Source organism: Bos mutus, chromosome 12 (genome assembly GCF_027580195.1).
Source record: "Bos mutus isolate GX-2022 chromosome 12, NWIPB_WYAK_1.1, whole genome shotgun sequence".
Classification (NCBI taxonomy): Eukaryota; Metazoa; Chordata; class Mammalia; order Artiodactyla; family Bovidae; genus Bos; species Bos mutus.
In genome coordinates, this window is record NC_091628.1 from 69,648,924 (window position 1) to 69,667,472 (window position 18,549).

An 18,549-nucleotide genomic window follows, 5' to 3' on the forward strand; every position below is an offset into this window, starting at 1 on the left:
AAAATTCTCCAAGCCAGGCTTGAACAGTACACGAACTGAGAACATCCATGTGTTCAAGCTGGATTTAGAAAACACAGAGGCACCAGAGATAAAGTTGCCAACATCTGCTGGATCATCAAAAAAGCAAGAGAGTTCTAGAAGAACATCTACTTCTGTTTTATTGACTATGCCAAAGCCTTTGATTGTGTGGATCACAAAAAACTGTGGAAAGTTCTTCAAGAGATGGGAATACCAGACCACCTTACCTGCCTCCTGAGAAATCTGTATGCAGGTCAAGAAGCAATAGTTAGAACCAGATATGGAATAACAGACTGGTTCCAAATTGGTTCCAAATTGGGAAAGAATTACAACAAGGCTGTATGTTGTCACCTTGCTTATTTAACTTATGTGCAGAGTACATCATGCAAAATGCTAAGCTGGATGAAGCACAAGCTGGAATCAAGATTGCTGGGAGAAATATCAACAACCTCAGATATGTAGATGATACCACACTTATAGCAGAAAAGGAAGAGGAACTCAAGAGCCTCTTGATGAAAGTGAAAGAGGAGAGTGAAAAAGTTGGCTTAAAACTCGATGTTCAAAAAACGAAGACCACGGCACCCAGTCCCATCACTTCATGGCAAATAGAAGGGGAAACAATGGAAACAGTGACAGACTTTATTTTCTTGGGCTCCAAAATCATTGCAGATAGTGACTGTAGCCATGACATTAAAAGATGCTTACTCCTTAGAAAAAGAGCTATGACAAACCTACACAGCATATTAAAAAGCAGAGACATTACTTTGCTGACAAATGTCCACATAGTCAAAGTTATGGCTTTTTCAGTAGTCATGTTTGGATGTGAGAGTTGGACCATAAAGAAAGCTGAGCACTGAAGAACTGATGCTTTTGAACTGTGGTGTTACTGAAGACTCTTCAGAGTCCCCTAGAGTGCAAGGAGATCAAACAGTCAATCCAAAAAGATATCAGTCCTAAATATGCATTGAAAGGACTGATGTTGAAGCTGAAGCTCTTACTAACTTTGGCCACCTGATGTGAAGAACAGACTCATTAGAAAAGACCCTGATGCTGGGAAAGATTGAGGTCAGGAGGAGAAGGGGATGACAGAGGATGAGATGGTTGGATGGCATCACAGACTCGATGGACATGAGTTTGAGCAAACTGCAGGAGATGATGGACAGGGAAGCCTGGTGTGCTGCAGTCCATGGGCTCACAAAGAATTGGACACAACTGAGCGACTGAACTGAATGACTGATGGAACAAGTGCATCTGGTCCAAGACCCTACTCAACCCTCATCTCTGTGGATAGGTCCTGTACTAGCCCTCAACCTGCTGGCCTCTGGGACCAAGGTGGTTGAGAAATGCAGAGCACACCCCAGGGGGCTGAAGTGCAGGACAGCAAGGATATCACCAGGGAGAGTCTTAGCAGACTGGAGAATCCATTCCCCAGCTGGAGACAGTTCGTTAACTGTGCTCTTTATTTTCAATAACAGGGATGAGCAAGAATTATTCAATAAACCATGACAGGAAAATGGGCTGTTTCAGGAAAAAATGAAATTCTACTTGGCTTTATTGTTAGAAATGAAATAAGATTAAAATAAAATGCCTACAGAGATTTAAATGATGCTGGGATTTTACAAAGACATATTATAAAAGCAACAGGAGAAACCAAAAAGCTTGATATACTTAATCACATATCATTTAAAACCTTTAAATTCAGAGAAATGAAAATCTGTAAAATTATAAGTGCTTTTACAAGTTATTTCAAAAATATAAATGCCTATGAAAAAAAAAATCTATTAATACACAATTCAAAAAAATAAATAAGTGGTCAGTAGGCACCAAAAAAAGGTTCTATTTTTACAAATCAAACAAACTGAAATTAAAAACGTTTGATATTATCGGACTTCCCAGGGGGTCCAGTGGTTAAGACTCTACTCTTCCACTGCCAAGGGACACAGGTTCCATCCCCAGCCAGGGAACTAAGATCCCGGATGCCTCATGGCGGGGCCAAAAAGCAAAGACCGTTTGATATTAACCTTAGACTTAGAAGAATTAATTTAGGTATTCAAAGCTGACACTTAAATAAGCTCACAAACAGCTGTGAAGAGGGCAAATTGGTCCGAACCTTATGGAAAACAATTTGGCCTTTCACTGGTCATTTTATCATAACCAGCAATAAACTGTTAAACAAAAGTGAAAGACTGCATAAATTGCAATTAAATACCATGTTTTGAAGATTTGTATTAAATGTTAACCAAAGAAAATTAAGAAAGCTTCAATACTCAAAACGATTTTGTTTTATACAAAAGACGAATACTCTGTTTATGGGTAAGCAGGTGTGCATAAAAATTTCTAGGGGAAAGACTAAGAAACAATCAAAATATCATTAAGTGTACTTGGCTAATAAAAACAAATCCTTATTCTTCCTTTCTTGCCTTATAGTTTTAAATTTCTTACAAAATATAAAAATATTTTTCTATAAAATCCACAACAATACCAACACCCATATTGGTAAAATCACCAATATCCATATCCTTATATCCTACCTGCAAACTGCTGTGAAACACTAAACTGCAGATGAAATTTAAAGTATATACCCAATGAGAACATGAAAACTTGGTCTTTCTCTACAAGGTGAGCCTTCTCTCTGGGCAAAACTTCCTGGCTGGGCTCAGTTCATCATTCCCTTGGTAGTGAAGTTGGGTACAGAAGGAAATCACTAAGGTACTTCAGGCTTTGAATACAAGACAGCTATTATGGTCAACAACTAAGTCTGCAAACTCTGAAACCCCTCTCCTCTGGATCGTCACCCCCCTGCACTACAAGAGCAGTCTTAACCACTGGTCTGCCAGGGAAGTCTGGACCCCTTTTTAAAAGATTATATTGAATGCCAGTGCAAGGAGTGGCTTAAAGCAGCTGCCAGAAAAAAAAAAAATTTAAAAAGCAGTTGCCAGCATCAACCTGCCATCAGAATCACCTGGAACGCTTCTTTAAACCTCATCCCAAGAGCTTCTAATTTTACAGAACCGATCTAGAATGAGTGCAGGAAAATTGCATTTCTAACAGGCTCCCAGGTCCACATATATAGTCAAAGCTATGGTTTTTCCAGTAGTCATGTATGGATATGAGAGCTGGACCATAAAGAAGGTTGAGCACCGAAGAACTGATGTTTTTGAACTGTGGTGTTGACTCTTGAGAGTCCCCTGGACTGCAAGAAGATCAAACCAGGCCATCCTAAAGGAAATCAATCCTGAATATTCATTGGAAGGACTGATGGTGAAGCTGAAGCTCCAATACTCTGGCCACCTGATGTGAAGAGCTGACTCATCATTAAAGACCCTGATGCTGGGAGAGATGGAAAGCAGGAGGAGACAGGGACGACAGAGGATGAGATGGTTGGATGGCATCAGGAACTCGATGGACATGAGTTTGAGCAAACTGAGGGAGATGATGATGGACAGGGAAGCCTGGTGTCTTCCACACCATGGGGTCACAAAGAGTCGGACACAGCTGAGCGAATGAACAACAACAGGCTCCCAGGTGAGGAGGATGCTGCAGGTCTGAGCCCTAAAGCTTGATTATAGGTGTTTCACATGCATCATCTCCCACAGCAAGAACCTGAATTGTCTACAAGAACAAAGGTGTGTTTGGAATCACCTTCTTTGTGCATTTAGGAACAAGTAAGCATACCAACAGAAACAGTTGGTTAAACAGAACAGTTAACAGAACTGGAGTTACACACAGGAATCACAGGCTCAGAAGTCAGACTGCCTAGTTCAGGATCCCACTCCACTACTTACTCACTATATGATGTAGGCAACTTCCTCAATCTCTATGCTTCAGTACCTTCAGCTGTAAAAGATAATAGCTCCATCTGCTCCCACAGGAAAACTGGAAATGGGTGCCTACCACAATCAATGAGGTCCTCACTTTCCATTTCCATACATACATTTTAAAATCCACAAAAACTGTCTTGGAGAGTTCCTTGCCCTGCCTGCCCTGCCTGAAATTATAGGAACAACCACAAATCGCTTCTCTGAAGGCTAGAGATCTGGACAAGACCCCACAGGCTTCAGGGACCCCAAGCCCAGAGTAGTCCTCAAAGGTGGAAGGGTAAATAAATATTCACAATAGGAAAGCGGTTGGTCAAAAGCCAGTCGTCGCTGTGTCCCAGGCAAAAGCAAAACATGTTCAAGAACAGTGTCCCCATTCATTACATAAAAATTGTTTCTTTACCCATTACAAATTTGCCTTAATTAGGTACCAGACGCACACAGACAGAGAGGGAGGGAGAGAGACACGGTCACAGACAGACAGACAGCCGGGTGCAACTGGCCGGCAGATGTCACATAAGGAATATGGTTAAAGATGGAGACATTATTGGAAGACGGCAATTGGTCCAGAGCGCTAATTACATAAAGGAAGCTGCTCATGAGCTGCTTGCTTAGGGGGCGTAAAAAACGAAAAAAAAGTGCAGCTCTAGCTCGAAAGAGCAAATTCCCAGAGCAGTATTGGAGAAGCCGGCTAAGGGTAGGGTGGAGGAGGGCAGCGGGGTGAGGGGGAGGGTCCGGTCCATTCTCCGGCGGGGCGGTGACTCCCCATGGGCAGCCTCCGTTCTCCGCCTCCGGCTCCAGCTGCTCCCCCTGCTTTGGGAACCGGAGGCTGCCGGAGCGGCGAGCAAATATACTGGGATAGCCGGCAACCCCGCGACCACGTCCCCCTCCTCGGCCTGCTCCCCACACCCCCGCAAGCCGGCGAGCCGACGGGGACCACGCGGCCGGCGCGGGGCGGCCCCACCGGCGGCAAGAAGCCGGGCGGCCTGAGGGAGAACGGAAAGCGCCTCTGCCCCCGAAAGGCGAAGGCGGCATCAGGTACCCGCCCCACGGCGGCGGGGGTATCACGGCCCAGGCGGGGCGCTCACCAGAAGAATATGCGCGAGCAGAGGTTCGCGTTCCGCAGCGGGTTGGGCTTCACCTCCGGGTACACCGGTTGCATCTTGCCGGCCTGGGCGAGCGTGGTTTGGGATCCAGCCGCAGAAGCGTCGGTGCCGCCCGCTGCTCCGGGAGGTGTTGGCCGGGATGCTGGACTTCAGGCCGCCGCGCCGGTCCGCGCAGCGGGAGCCGGAGAACCACTGGCTTCCGGAAGCCGAGCGCCTGCGGCCCGCCGGGTCCCCGCCTCCCAAGGCCGCGCCGCCTCCCGGGCCCGCCCGGAGGACGCCGGCAAAGCTCCGCGGCCGGATCGCCGGGAGCCCAGAGCCACAGGCCGCGAGCAGGGGCGGCGGAGGCGCCTAACGTTGGCCGGGGCTGAGGTTGCCCGGAGGCGGGCGAAGGTACGAGGCGAAGGGAGGAGGGTAAACGGACCGCCCGGCAACACGGAGCTCAGCGCCTAGGCGTCCACGTGCTCGCACCTGGCTGCGAACGCGGCCTTAGTTATTGCTCCCAGCCGGGTACCCGCCCCCCGGCCCAGAACGTGGAGAGGGGAGGCGCAGTATCTGCCCGCCCCCCGCTGCTCGGAAACGCCCCTTCGGCTGCGACTTTGCAAATATCCTGAAAAAGCTGACAGAAGGCGTGAACAGTTGGAGCTCCAGGCACCCTGTCCTCTTAGTACCAAACTATGGTCCTCTGAGAAGTCCTCCGACTTGCGGCCAAGCCTTTGACGTCGGACAACAGCATGGTTTAGCACAGATTACGTTTGCAGAGTGTCAAGAGCCAAAGAAAAGTAACAGGATTAGAAGAACTCAAAACGATTTTGGAAGATGAGTGAATGTTGCCACTGGGGACAGGCTGTTGGCACTCGTGTTGCTGCATTGTGTAGGGACCTCTGCGCGTTTCGCTGCCCTTTTAGATTGGGAGGGATTCCCAGGTGGCGCTATTGGTAAAGAACCCGCCTGCCAAAGCAGGAGTCCTAAGAGACCGGGCAGGGGATGGGGGTTCGATCCCTGGGTGGGGGAGATCCTCTGGAGAAGGGCATAGCAACCCAGCTGCTTCCAATTCGCCAGTATTCTTGCCTGGAGAATCCCCAGGGACAGAGGAGCCTGGAGGGCTACAGTCCTTAACGTGGTACACGGTCGGACAGGACTGAAGCACACACTTAGATTGGGAAAAGGGAATCTGCAGAGAGACAGACTCACTTATGATTTCTTTCATCATATACTCAGTTCCTAGTGGGTTAACAGTGACATGTGTCACGAAACATGAAGTTGGTTCGCATTTCTGGGGACCTGACCTGACTTTTAACTATGTTGTTGTGGTTTAGTCGCAAAGGCGGGTCTGACTCTTTGTGCTTCCTAGACTGTAGCCAGCCCTCCAGGCTCCTCTGTCAATGGGCTTTACCCAGGCAAGATTACTGGAGTGAGTTGCCGTTCCCTTCAGGGGATTGTCAGGATCCAGGTCTCCTGCATTGGCATGCCCATTCTTTACCACTGAGTCACCTGGAAAGCCAACTTCTAACTATAAGGATGCCCTAATTAAGTACTTATAATCATCCCTATTTCACAGATGAGGCTTAAGTACAGAACTTGTCCAAGGTCTTAAAAATCAATAAATGATGAATTCTGATTTGGATGCACAGTTCAGCCTGGTCTGGTGGATGGACAGTGTGTGTGGACGGGTGTCTAGAATACACTGAATGAGTAACTTGGGCTGAATGAACAAAAACTTTGACTCCCAGTAAGTGTTTAGTTATTTGTGTGGCCTTCTTACCAGCTCAGCAGTTTCTGGTCCCTTCCACCCTAAATGAGGAAAGATCAAAGTTCTTGGTGCTTATAACAAGATCACTTTGATAATTTCCCATGTACCTTGACTAAAATCATGTTTGTTATTAATAATGACAGCACAACTTTGTAAATCAACAATGTGTGCATGTGTGTTAAGTCTCTTCAGTTGGGTCCCATACTTAAAAAAAAAAAAAAAAAACACAACAAAACAGCTTTTAGCTTCAGTTATTCAGGTTGAATAAGTTTGTAACCAAGCAAAACCCTGCAGGGGCCTCCTGAGCACAAAAGCCTTTCTTTTTTTATCCCCTATTTCTAATTTGTTGGATACAAACTTCAAACTTCTAAACTTCCCTGTTCCAAAAAGCAAATTCAAATAGTTGCTAATAGAATCAGGAGGAAACCAAAGTGCAGTGATTAAAGCAGGATCCTGGTTCCTCCTCAAGGTATAAACATAACAATCCTTATCTTTGAGTTCTTGCATAAGAACTAAGCCCCCCACCCACCCACGTGGAAGATGGTTACTTTAGGCTGAGCCCAGGATTCCTGGAGCGCTGCTCTGTTAGGTCACCAGCAGCCAATCAGAAGAAAGTCACTCACCCTGCAGCCCTCACCCCAAATTTTGCCTATAGAAATGTCGACCCCAAAACCATCTGGGAGTTTGGAGTTTTTGAGTATGAGCCATCCATCTCTGCCTATAAGTCAATTTTTCGATTTTCATAAAACAACCATCTCTACCTTAATGACACTTCTTGATCCATTTGGGGTTTTATTGCATTTTCCTGCATTGTCTAAGGAGAAGGCAATGGCACCCCACTCCAGGACTCTTGCCTGGAAAATCCCATGGACGGAAAAGCCTGGTAGGCTGCCGTCTATGGGGTCGCACAGAGTCGGACACGACTGAAGCGACTTAGCAGCAGCAGCGTTGTCTAAAACAAATGAATGGAAAATGGAGAAAATAGTATGCTAACATTAACAATGCAATTAATACAAACATGGAGAGAGCATGAAGTAGAAGAAAGGAGATGCCTCTTCAGTCTGGTTTGGATGCATATTGGAAGTGAGCTGGTTCATTATATGTTTAATTTTAAACGAAAAAGGAATTTTTTTGAATCTGTGAAATGTCTATAACAGCTTTATTCATAACTCCCCAAATTTGGAAATAACCAAGAAGCCCTTCAGTAAATGAATGGATAAATAAATTGGCCCAGCCAGACAATGGAATATTATTTGGCACAAAAAGGACACGCATGCACCAAACCATGAATGCAAGGGAGGAAACAATGCTTACTACTAAGTGAAAGAGGCACAAGTGGCAAATAACCCACCTGCCAGTGCAGGAGACATAAGAGATGTGGGTTCAATCCCTGGATCAGGAAGATCCCCTGGAGGAGAGCAAGGCAACCCACTGCAGTATTCTTGTCTGGAGAATCCCATTAACAGAGGAACCTGGTGGGCTACAGTCCATAGGGCCAAAAGAGTAAGATATGATTGAAGCGACTTGTTAAGTGAAAATTCAATCTGAAAAGGCTACATACTGTGTAATGCTAACTATATGACCAAAAAAGCAAACCACGGAGATAGTTAAAAGATCAGTGGTTGCCAGAGGTTGGGGATGGGAATGAGGGATGAAGAGTGGCACACAGAGGATTTTGGGACAACAAAAATACCTTGTATCATTCAATAATGATGAAAATGTCATTATATATTTTTCCAAAACCAATCAAGAAAATTGGAAGGGCAGACTTAGCTTTTCTCATGTCAACTTTTAAAAATACAGTATATAACATCACCAAAGTTATCATCATAATCTGCTTTCCATCCCTTTAAAATTACCATCATCAGTTCCATATTTTCTTCACTAAAAATTATTTGGCTTATTAAATATTAAGCCAAAATAAATACAACTTGAGGTAAGAAAGATATTTATAAAATTAATTGGTATTGCATAGTGTTAATGTTTAATCTTTGTTTTCGATAGTCATAGATAGGCTTAGACAGTAAAGAATCTGCCTGCAATGCAGAAGACCTGGGTTCCATCCCTGGGTCAGGAAGATCCTTTGGATGACTGCATGGCAACCCACTCCAGTATTCTTGCCTGGAGAATCCCATGGACAGAGGAGCCTGGTCAGCTACAGTCCATGGGGTCACAAAGAATCAGACACAACTGAGAGACTAAGCACAGCACAGATATATAACATTCAGGGATTTAAAAGCAGAAACACTCTTCCCAAACGTAATAAACTTAACAATTTTTGTTTGTTTTCTGAACAGACTTCCTTTCGTTCCTTTTAGATATGAGCTCTCAGGGAAGCTGTAGGTGTAAAAGTAGCAAATTGCATCTAAATGAAATGTATGTTGGTGCTTCCCTGGTAGTCCAGTGGCTGGGACTCTGAGCTCCCAATACAGGGGACCAAGGTTGATTCCTGGTCAGGTAACTATCCCCTGTGCCACAACTAAGACCAACCACAGCCAAATAAATAAATAAAAAGAACTGTATATTTCATACCCTCACACAGCTTCAGTCAGTCAGTTCAGTCGTTCAGTTGTGTCTGAGTCTTGCTACCCCATGGATTGCAGCATGGCAGTCTTCCTTGTCCATCACCAACTCTCAGAACTTGCTCAAACTCATGTCCATCAAGTTGGCGATGCCATCCAACTATCTCATCCTCTGTCACCCCCTTCTCCTCCTGCCTTCAATCTTTCCTAGCATCAGGGTATTTTCCAGTGAGTCAGCTCTTTGCATCAGGTGGAAGTTTCAGCTTCCAACATCATTCCTTCCAATGAATATTCAGGACTGATCTCCTTTAGGATTGCCTGGCTTGATCTCCTTGCAGTCCAAGGGACTCTCAAGAGTCTTCTGCAACACCACAGTTGAAAAGCATCAATTCTTTGGTGCTTAGCTTTCTTTATAGTCCAGCTCTCTCATAGAGCTTACAACCGAGCAATTTCCATCCTTAGAGTCCAAACTTTGAGTGAAGACGTTCATTACAATATAAATAATGGAAATAAAGTTCACTGTGTTCTAGTATTAAAACAAAAAAATGTTGTTGGCAAAGTGATACCTGCTTTTTAATTCACTATCTAAGTTTGTCATAGATTTTCTTCCAAGGAGCAAGCATCTTTTAATTTCATGACTGCAGTCACCGTCCACAGTAACTTTGGAGCCCAAGAAAATAAAATCTGTCACTGCTTCCACTTTTCCCCTTCTATTTTTCCATAAAGTGATGGAACTGGATGCCAAGATCTTAATTTTTTTAATATTGCGTTTTGAGCCAGCTTTTTCACTTTCCTCTTTCACCCTCATCAAGAGGCTCTTTAGCTCCTCTTCAGTTTCTGCCATTTGGGTGTATTATCTGCATATCTAAGGTTGTTGATATGTCTCTCTGCAATCTTTATTTTGGCTTGAGAGACGCTTCTGAGAAGTTAGTAATTTGAATACAGAAGAGTAACAATTACATCTGGCAAAGATGAGGTATTTGTTGACTTAGCAAAAGCAGTATTTTAAAGACAGTGGTCAGTTCAGGAGTTCAGTCACTCAGTCGTGTCCGACTCTTTGCGACCCCATGAACCTCAGCACGCCAGGCCTCCCTGTCCATCACCAACTCCCGGAGTTTACCCAAACTCTTGTCCATCGAGTTGGTGATGCCATCCAACTGTCGTCCCCTTCTCCTGCCCCCAATCCCTGCCAGCATCAGAGTCTTTTCCAATGAGTCAACTCTTCGAATGAGGTGGCCAAAGTATTGGAGTTTCAGCTTCAGCATCAGTCCCTCCAAAGAACACCCAGGACTGATCTCCTTTAGGATGGACTGGTTGGATCTCCTTGCTGTCCAAGGGACTCTCAGGAGTCTTCTCCAACACCACAGTTCAGAAGCATCAATTCTTCGGCGCTCAGCTTTCTTCACAGTCCAACTCTCACATCCATACATGACCACTGGTAGAAACCCTATAAGATGTGTTGAGCAGAAAATGGTGTGTAAAAGTGTGGACACAATGGTTGTACACAGCTTCTGTGAGAAATTTTGCTCTAAGGAGGAACAGAAAATAGAAGAAGTAACTACAGACTTACGAACATGAGGAGAGGGAGGAGAGGGTGAGATGTGTGGAGAAAGTAACATGTTGGTTTCTGGAGAACTGGTTAGTGTGGGGAAAAATTGCACCATTTGGTGGCCAGAAGTATTGAAGGTCACCAAGTGACAACTACTCTGAAATGGGGCAGGATGCTATGGGGCCCCTTCCCTGTCCCTCATTTCTTGTTTGCAGGAAAAAGACTTCAGCCACCTAGGCTTTCCTCAATACCAAAGAGAAGGTGGCAACAGTTACTATTCAGGGAGTTCAGTTCAGTTCAGTCGCTCAGTCGTGTCCAACTCTTTGCGACCCCATGAATCGCAGCACGCCAGGCCTCCCTGTCCATCACCAACTCCTGGAGTTCACTCAGACTCATATCCATCGAGTCAGTGATGCCATCCAGCCATCTCATCCTCTGTCATCCCCTTCTCCTCCTGTCCCCAATCCCTCCCAGCATCAAAGTCTTTTCCAATGAGTCAACTCTTCACATGAGGTGGCCAAAGTACTGGAGTTTCAGCTTTAGCATCATTCCTTCCAAAGAAATCCCAGGGCTGATCTCCTTCAGAATGGACTGGTTGGATCTCCTTGCAATCCAAGGGACTCTCAAGAGTCTTCTCCAACACCACAGTTCAAAAGCATCAATTCTTCAGCACTCAGCCTTCTTCACAGTCCAACTCTCACATCCATACATGACTACAGGAAAAACCATAGCCTTGACTAGACAGACCTTTGTTGGCAAAGTAATGTCTCTGCTTTTGAATATGCTATCTAGGTTGATCATAACTTTCCTTCCAAGGAGTAAGCGTCTTTTAATTTCATGGCTGCAGTCACCATCTGCGGTGATTTTGGAGCCCCCAAAATAAAGTCTGACACTGTTTCCACTGTTTCCCCATCTATTTCCCATGAAGTGATGGGACCGGATGCCATGATCTTCGTTTTCTGAATGTTGAGCTTTAAGCCAACTTTTTCACTCTCCACTTTCACTTTCTTCAAGAGGCTTTTTAGTTCCTCTCCACTTTCTGCCTTTGACTTTGCCTCTGTCTTTGACTGTGTGGATCACAATAAACTGTGGAAAATTCTGAAAGAGATGGGAATACCAGACCACCTGACCTGCCTCTTGAGAAATCTGTATGCAGGTCAGGAAGCAACAGTTAGAACTGGACATGGAACAACAGACTGGTTCCAAATAGGAAAGGGAGTACGTCAAGGCTGTATATTGTCACCCTGCTTATTTAACTTATATGCAGAGTACATCATGAAAAACACTGGACTGGAAGAAACACAAGCTGGAATCAAGATTCAGGGGGTAAGGGGATGCAAAAACACAGAAGGAACAATCAAAAAACTATAGTGCAGAGATTAAAGCAGAAGCCCGGTTCTTCCTCAAGGAATATACTTAAAGATACCTTTGAGTTCTTCTAGGGAAACTAGGGCCCCCATCCAGGTAGAGCTGCTTCTGGCTGAACCCAGGATCCCTGGAGCACCTTCCTGTTACCTCACCACCAACCAGTCAGAAGAAAGTCATACCACCTGCAGCCCTCACCTCAAATTTTGCCTACAAAAACTCCCTGACACGCATCAGGGACTTTTTGTTTTTTCAGCACAAGCCATCTTCCTGTTTCTTGGCCCTGCAGTAAACCTTTCTCTGCTCTAAACTCTGGTTTGCATTTGTTTAGCCTCACTGTGCGTTGGGCACCTGAATTTGCCTTTGGCAATAATTTCATGTATATGAATGGACTTCCCTGGTGGTTCAAATGGTAAAGAATCTGCCTACAATGTGGGAGACCTGGGTTCGATCGCTGGGTGGGGAAGATCCCCTGGAAAATGAAATGGCAACCCATTCCAATATTTGAAACAGGAAGTAGAATGGTATTTGCCAGAGGATGGGGGTTTGGGATGGGTGGGGAGCTGTTTTAATCAGTACAGGGTTTCAGTCTGGGAAGATGAGAAAGTTCTGGAGATGGATATTGATGACAGTTGTACAACAATGTGAATGTATTCAATGCCACAGAACAGCACACTTAAAAACTGGTAAGGTAAATTTCAATGTTATTTACATTTTACCAATTAGAGGAGGAGAAAGTTGCTTTTTCTTCTACCCTTCCAAAATACTGGGGCCCTGGAAGGTCAACTCATAGAAGACAGATGAACAAGAGAAAGACAGTTTTATTGACATGTGCAGCATGCAGGCATGTGAGAGAAATGCAGTATTAACTCAAATGGGTCCTTAGAACTTAGGGTAAGTATAGCATCTTAACAAAGAAACATAGATTCATGATGTTACAAGACAAAGGAAAAGGAGATTAGGTTTTTTTTTTTCAGAAATGCAAACTATAGGGAGCTAAATATATTGGAGAAATTACTGGGAGATGGATTTAGAAAAGGCAAAGGAACCAGAGATCAAGTTGCCAACATCCACTGGATCATAAAAAAAGCAAGAGAGTTCCAGAAAAAGATCTATTTCTGCTTCATTGACTGTACTAAAGCTTTTAACTGTGGCGAATCACAACAAGCTATGGAAAATTCTTCAAGAGATGGGACTACCAGACCACCTTACCTGCCTCCTGAGAAACCTGTATGCAGGTCAAGAAGCAACAGTTAGAACTAGACATGAAACAACGGACTGGTTCCAAATTGGGAAAGGATTACGACAAGGATTACGACAAGGATTATGTCACCCTGCTTATGTAACTTATATGAAGAGTACATCATGTGAAATGCTGAACTGGATGAAGCACAAGCTGGAATCAACATTGCCGGGAGAAACATCAATAACCTCAGATATGCAGATGACACCACCCTTATGGCAAAGAGGAACTCAAGAGCCTCTTGATGAAAATGAAAGAGGTGAATGAAAAAGCTGGCTTAAAACTCAACATTCAAAAAGCAAAGATCATGGCATCCAGTCCCATCACTTCATGGCAAATAGATGGGGAAACAATGGAAACAGTGACAGAGTTTACTTTCTTGGGCTCCAAAATCACTGCAGATGGTGACTGCAGCCATGAAATTAAAAGACACTTGCTCCTGGAAAGAAAAGCTATGACCAACCTAGACAGTGTATTAAAAAGCAGAGACATTACTTTGCTGACAAAGGTCCATCTAGTCAAAGCTATGGTTTTTCCAGTCATCATGTATGGAAAACAGAGCACTGAAGAATTGATGTTTTTGAACTGTGGTGTTGGAGAAGACTCCTGAGAGTCCCTTGGACTGCAAGGAGATCATAACTAGTCAGTTCTAAAGGAAATCAGTCCTGAATATTCATCGGAAGGACTGCTGCTGAAGCTCCAATACTTTGGCCACCTGATGCAAAGAACTGACTCATTAGAAAGGACCCTGATTCTGGGAAAGACTGAAGGCAGGAGGACTCAGTAGTTGAAGCTCATGGGCTCAGTAGTTGTTGTGGCATACTGGCTTAGTTGCTCCACAGCAAGTGGAATCTTCCTGAGCCAGGGACCAAACCAGTGTCCGCTGCATTGGCAGGCAGATTCCCATCCACTGTACCACCAGGGAAGTCCCCCATCACTTTCCATAATACTGTCCAGCTTCTGAAGGGCTATGTCTGATATGTCCTAATCTCTTGCCTCTCAGACCAGACCCACCTTCCCCCATTTCCTTCACAATAGAGGTCTGCAGCCACTCAAAAGAGAAGGTCCAGTTAAAATTTATTCCCTCACATGGGACTACTAACATTACATAGCAATTTATATGGCTCCAAACTGAACAGTCAAGGTTACAGCAAGACAACTCATGTTATAGGAGGCCTACTCACCATACATTGACATAATTGTGACTCTCCCCCAAACAGTGGAGATAATTCCAAGGTAAATAATCTTTCCCCCTGGACAGTGGAGCCTACCTGTTTACCTAAGCAGTAGGCTTGCCCTACAGAGCCAAGTCTCCATCAGAAATCTCTGACAGCACATGTCAGGAATCCGAAAATAAATTTGGGGTAAATACTAATCCATGAAAGCAACTATGGCTTGTCTGAAACAAAAGCTCCAAGAAGAAATCTAAGGACTTAAGGAATAAATGTATGTAAGGATAAGGATAAGGAATAAATGTACATAAGGATAAGGATAACGTGAAGTCACTCAGTCGTGTCTGACTCTTTGTGACCCCATGGACTGTAGCCTATCAGGCTCCTCTGTCCATGGGATTTTCCAGGCAAGAGTGCTAGAGTGGATTGCCATTTCCTTCTCCAGGGGATCTTCCCGACCCAGGAAATGAACCCCGGTCTCCCGCATTGCAGGCAGACGTTTTACCATCTGAGCCACCAGGGAAGCCACCAAGGAAGGATAACATAGTAGAAAGGAACTAAACACAAGTTGAAGGACTTCGCTGGTGGTCCAGTGGCTAAGACTCCACACTCCCAATGAAGGGGGCCTGGGTTCAATCCCTGGTCAGGGAACTAGATCCCACATGCCACACCTAAGACCCAGCACAGCCAAATAAATAAATAAATGTTAAAAAACAAACAAAAAAACATGAATTGACAACTTGGAAAATAAATGCAAAATAATTAAAGTTTAGCACCAGCACAATAATAAAATACAACAGACTGGACTGAATAAATAGCATTAAATTGGAATTCCCTGGTAGTTCAGTGGATAGAACTCAGTGCTTTCACTGCTGAGGATCTGGGTTCAATCCCTGGTTAGGGAATTAAGATCCCACAAGGCAAGGCCAAAAATATTTTTTAAATTTTTTAAAAAGGAAAAAAAAGAAGCAATAATACATGGTATTAAAGTAATAGGTTATTTGGAAAAGATAAAACTTGGTACACATGTCATACCTTACACCATATATATATAATATATATGAGTCAAAGATTTAGATATTTTAAAAACAGAATCTATAAAGGTTATAGAAATAAACATAGGTGATCTCTTTCTAATAATCTTGACTCAGAGAAAACTTTCTTTAAAAGTCATAAACTCAAGGACTTCCCTGGTGGTCCAGTGGTTAAGAATCCATGCTCCCAACTCAGGGGGCCTGGTTCAATCCCTAGTCAGGCAACTAGATCCCACAAGCTACAACTAAAAGAGTCTGCATGCCACAACTAAGACCCAGAGCAGCCAAATAAATAAATAAAAATAGTTTGTTAGGAAACCAAAGTCATAAGCACAGACACCAAGACACCATGAAGAACAAGACTGTTAAAATGGATTTATTAAAAATAGAAGTTTGTTGTATGGCGAAAATCACATAAATGAAAATGACAAGCTAGGAAAACAAGATAATTGCAATCACTATGCTGGAGATACAGAGAAGGCAATGGCACCCGACTCCAGGACTCTTGCCTGGAAAATCCCACGAACAGAGGAGCCTGGTAGGCTGCAGTCCATGGGGTCGTTAAGAGTCGGACACGACTGAGCGAGTTCACTCTCATTTTTCACTTTTATGCATTGGAGAAGGAAATGGCAACCCACTCCAGTGTTGTTGCCTGAAGAATCCCAGGGACAGGGGAGCCTGGTGGGCTGCCGTCTACGAGGTCGCACAGAGTCGGACACGACTGAAGCGACTTAGCAGCATGCTGGAGATAAAGGGGATTGTTTCTTTCATTTACAATGATATCAGATAAACCAGTAAGAAGAATACTAACAGCCCAACTGGAAATTGAACAAAAGATCAAGGCTGATCATAGGGGAACAATGCAAATTTCTTATGAACCACAGATAAGATGCTCAATATCTTGCTCAGAATTAGGGAAACTCAAAACAATAATATGCAATTTTTCACCTTACAGAGTGCAAAAGATAAAGAAATGTGTTGGCTAGAGAGTCAAAACAGGCGTCTTTACACATCTCGGTGACATTTTATGAAAAAAGGAAATCTAAAAATTTTGACAGACGTGTGTTTCAACACAGCATGTATTTCAGGGACACATCCTAAAGATACGATCATGCCTGTGTGTTGACATCTCTGAAGAAAGATGTTGTCACAAAATTGATTGTAAAAGCAAGGGCTACAACGATATGTCTGCGCATCAGTGGAGGACTGGTTATATTAATACAGTGGAATACCGGGGAAACAAAAAGCATGAGGTAGAGCTCTATCTGCTTTATCTAATATCAAAGATTATCCAAAATATATCCTGAGATGAAAAGTACAGGACAGAAAAGAATACTGTTATATGTTTACTTTGTGGAAACCCTCAAACAGTAGCATGCATCATCCCTGCATGTATGTGGATACTTAATAGTTTCCACTCTGGAGAGGGTTACCAAGGAGTCTAGGATGACTGGGAAACTCACCTTTCCTTCAACAGTGTCTTGATGCACACAAAGGGCCTAAAGTGAATAATCTCTTTAATCTAGAATAAAATGGGAATATGTTTTTCTGAAACCATCTTGTAGCAACTACCCAAATATAAGTATTTTGATCATGCCTATCTGTATCAAAAATATGTGTGTGGAGGGATCTGGGGCCGGGGAGATGGGATGCAGTAAGAGCATATGCTCCCCCACACACCCCGCTACAAAAGAACATATGCCCAATTATGCTAAGTGAAATTAGTCAGACAAAGACAAATACTGAATGATATCACCTATATGTGGAACCTAAAAAAATGCAACAAATTGGTGAATACAACAATAACAACAACAAAAAAAGCAGATTCACAGATACAGAGAACAAACTAGTGTTTACCAGTGGTGAGAGGGAAAGGGGGGCAATACAGGGGCAGAGGAATAAGAAATTAAGAGGTACAAACTACCAGGTGAAAAATAAGCGATGCTGTGCTTAGTTGCTCAGTTGTGTCCAACTCTTTGCAACCCCGTGGACTGTAGCCCCCCAGGCTCCTCTGTCCATGGGATTCTCCAGGCAGGAATACTGGAGTGGGTTGCCATGTCCTCCTTCAGAGGATCTTCCCAACCCAGGGATCGAACCCAGGTCTCCCACACTGCAGGTGGATTCTTACTGTCTGAGCCACCAGGAAAGCCCAAGAACACTGGAGTGGGTATCCTATCCCTATTTTATATCCTATTAATATTTTATGATAACTGTAAATAAAGTATAACCTTTAAAGACTGTATCAGTATATTGCATACCTGTAGCATATAATATCACTGTACATCAACTATACTTCAATAAAAATGTTTAAAAATTTTAAATGTAAAAAAAAAAAAAAAACTGTATGCCAAGAAAACAAAGGAATTTGGAACAACTATGTTGTAAAATAGACACAGATAACCAAATACAGGTGCCCTGGATACAGATAACATGTAACTCTTGATAAGTACAGTTTATCTGCATCCTATGAAATTTAATAGGCAATATTTTCATTTTTATTCAGATCTTATGCTATGGATTAAGGATATTTTGTATAATATGACTATGGCTACCACTTTCTTTTAGCTAGTATTACCTGGTATCTGATAATGTTCTTTTTTTTTCTTTCAACTTGATAGATTTTCTGGTTTAGTTTCATTTTTGGTAAACAGTATAGGTCTGGCTTTTGTTTTCCTCCAACATGATATTTTCTTTCTCTTATTTTGTAAAACTAATCATTATTAACTTACTATAAAAACTGATATATTTGGACTTAATTTGAATCATCTTAGTTTTTACATTATTTATCCTGATTGTGTTGTACCATTTAAGAGGAAAAAGGAAACAAAATTTTATATGTACAATATGAACATATATTTTAAACAGTAAATGTAAAAATATACATTACTGTGGGAGACCAGAAAGAAAGGTATCTAAGTATTAATGATGTAATAGTTTGTCTTAAAGAAGTAAAATTATAGGTGGTTTCTTCT

General features: G+C 43.2%; 1 protein-coding gene and 1 non-coding gene across 3 annotated transcripts in view; one reads left to right on the plus strand and one right to left on the minus strand.

The window, feature by feature from the left end:
• ABCC4 (ATP binding cassette subfamily C member 4 (PEL blood group)) overlaps positions 1-5,408 on the minus strand; it is a 185,073-nt gene extending 179,665 nt beyond the window's left edge. For both annotated transcript variants that reach the window (XM_070380662.1, XM_005909234.3), the window contains exon 1: positions 4,925-5,408. In XM_070380662.1, the coding sequence (XP_070236763.1) occupies positions 4,925-4,998 (74 nt within the window). In that variant the 5' untranslated portion in view covers positions 4,999-5,408. The remainder of the gene's footprint in view (positions 1-4,924) is intronic.
• Positions 5,409-15,375: 9,967 nt separating this feature from the next.
• TRNAE-UUC (transfer RNA glutamic acid (anticodon UUC)) lies at positions 15,376-15,448 on the plus strand. Its single transcript has one exon. It is a non-coding gene; the product is annotated as a tRNA-Glu (tRNA).
• The last annotated feature ends 3,101 nt before the right edge of the window (positions 15,449-18,549 follow it).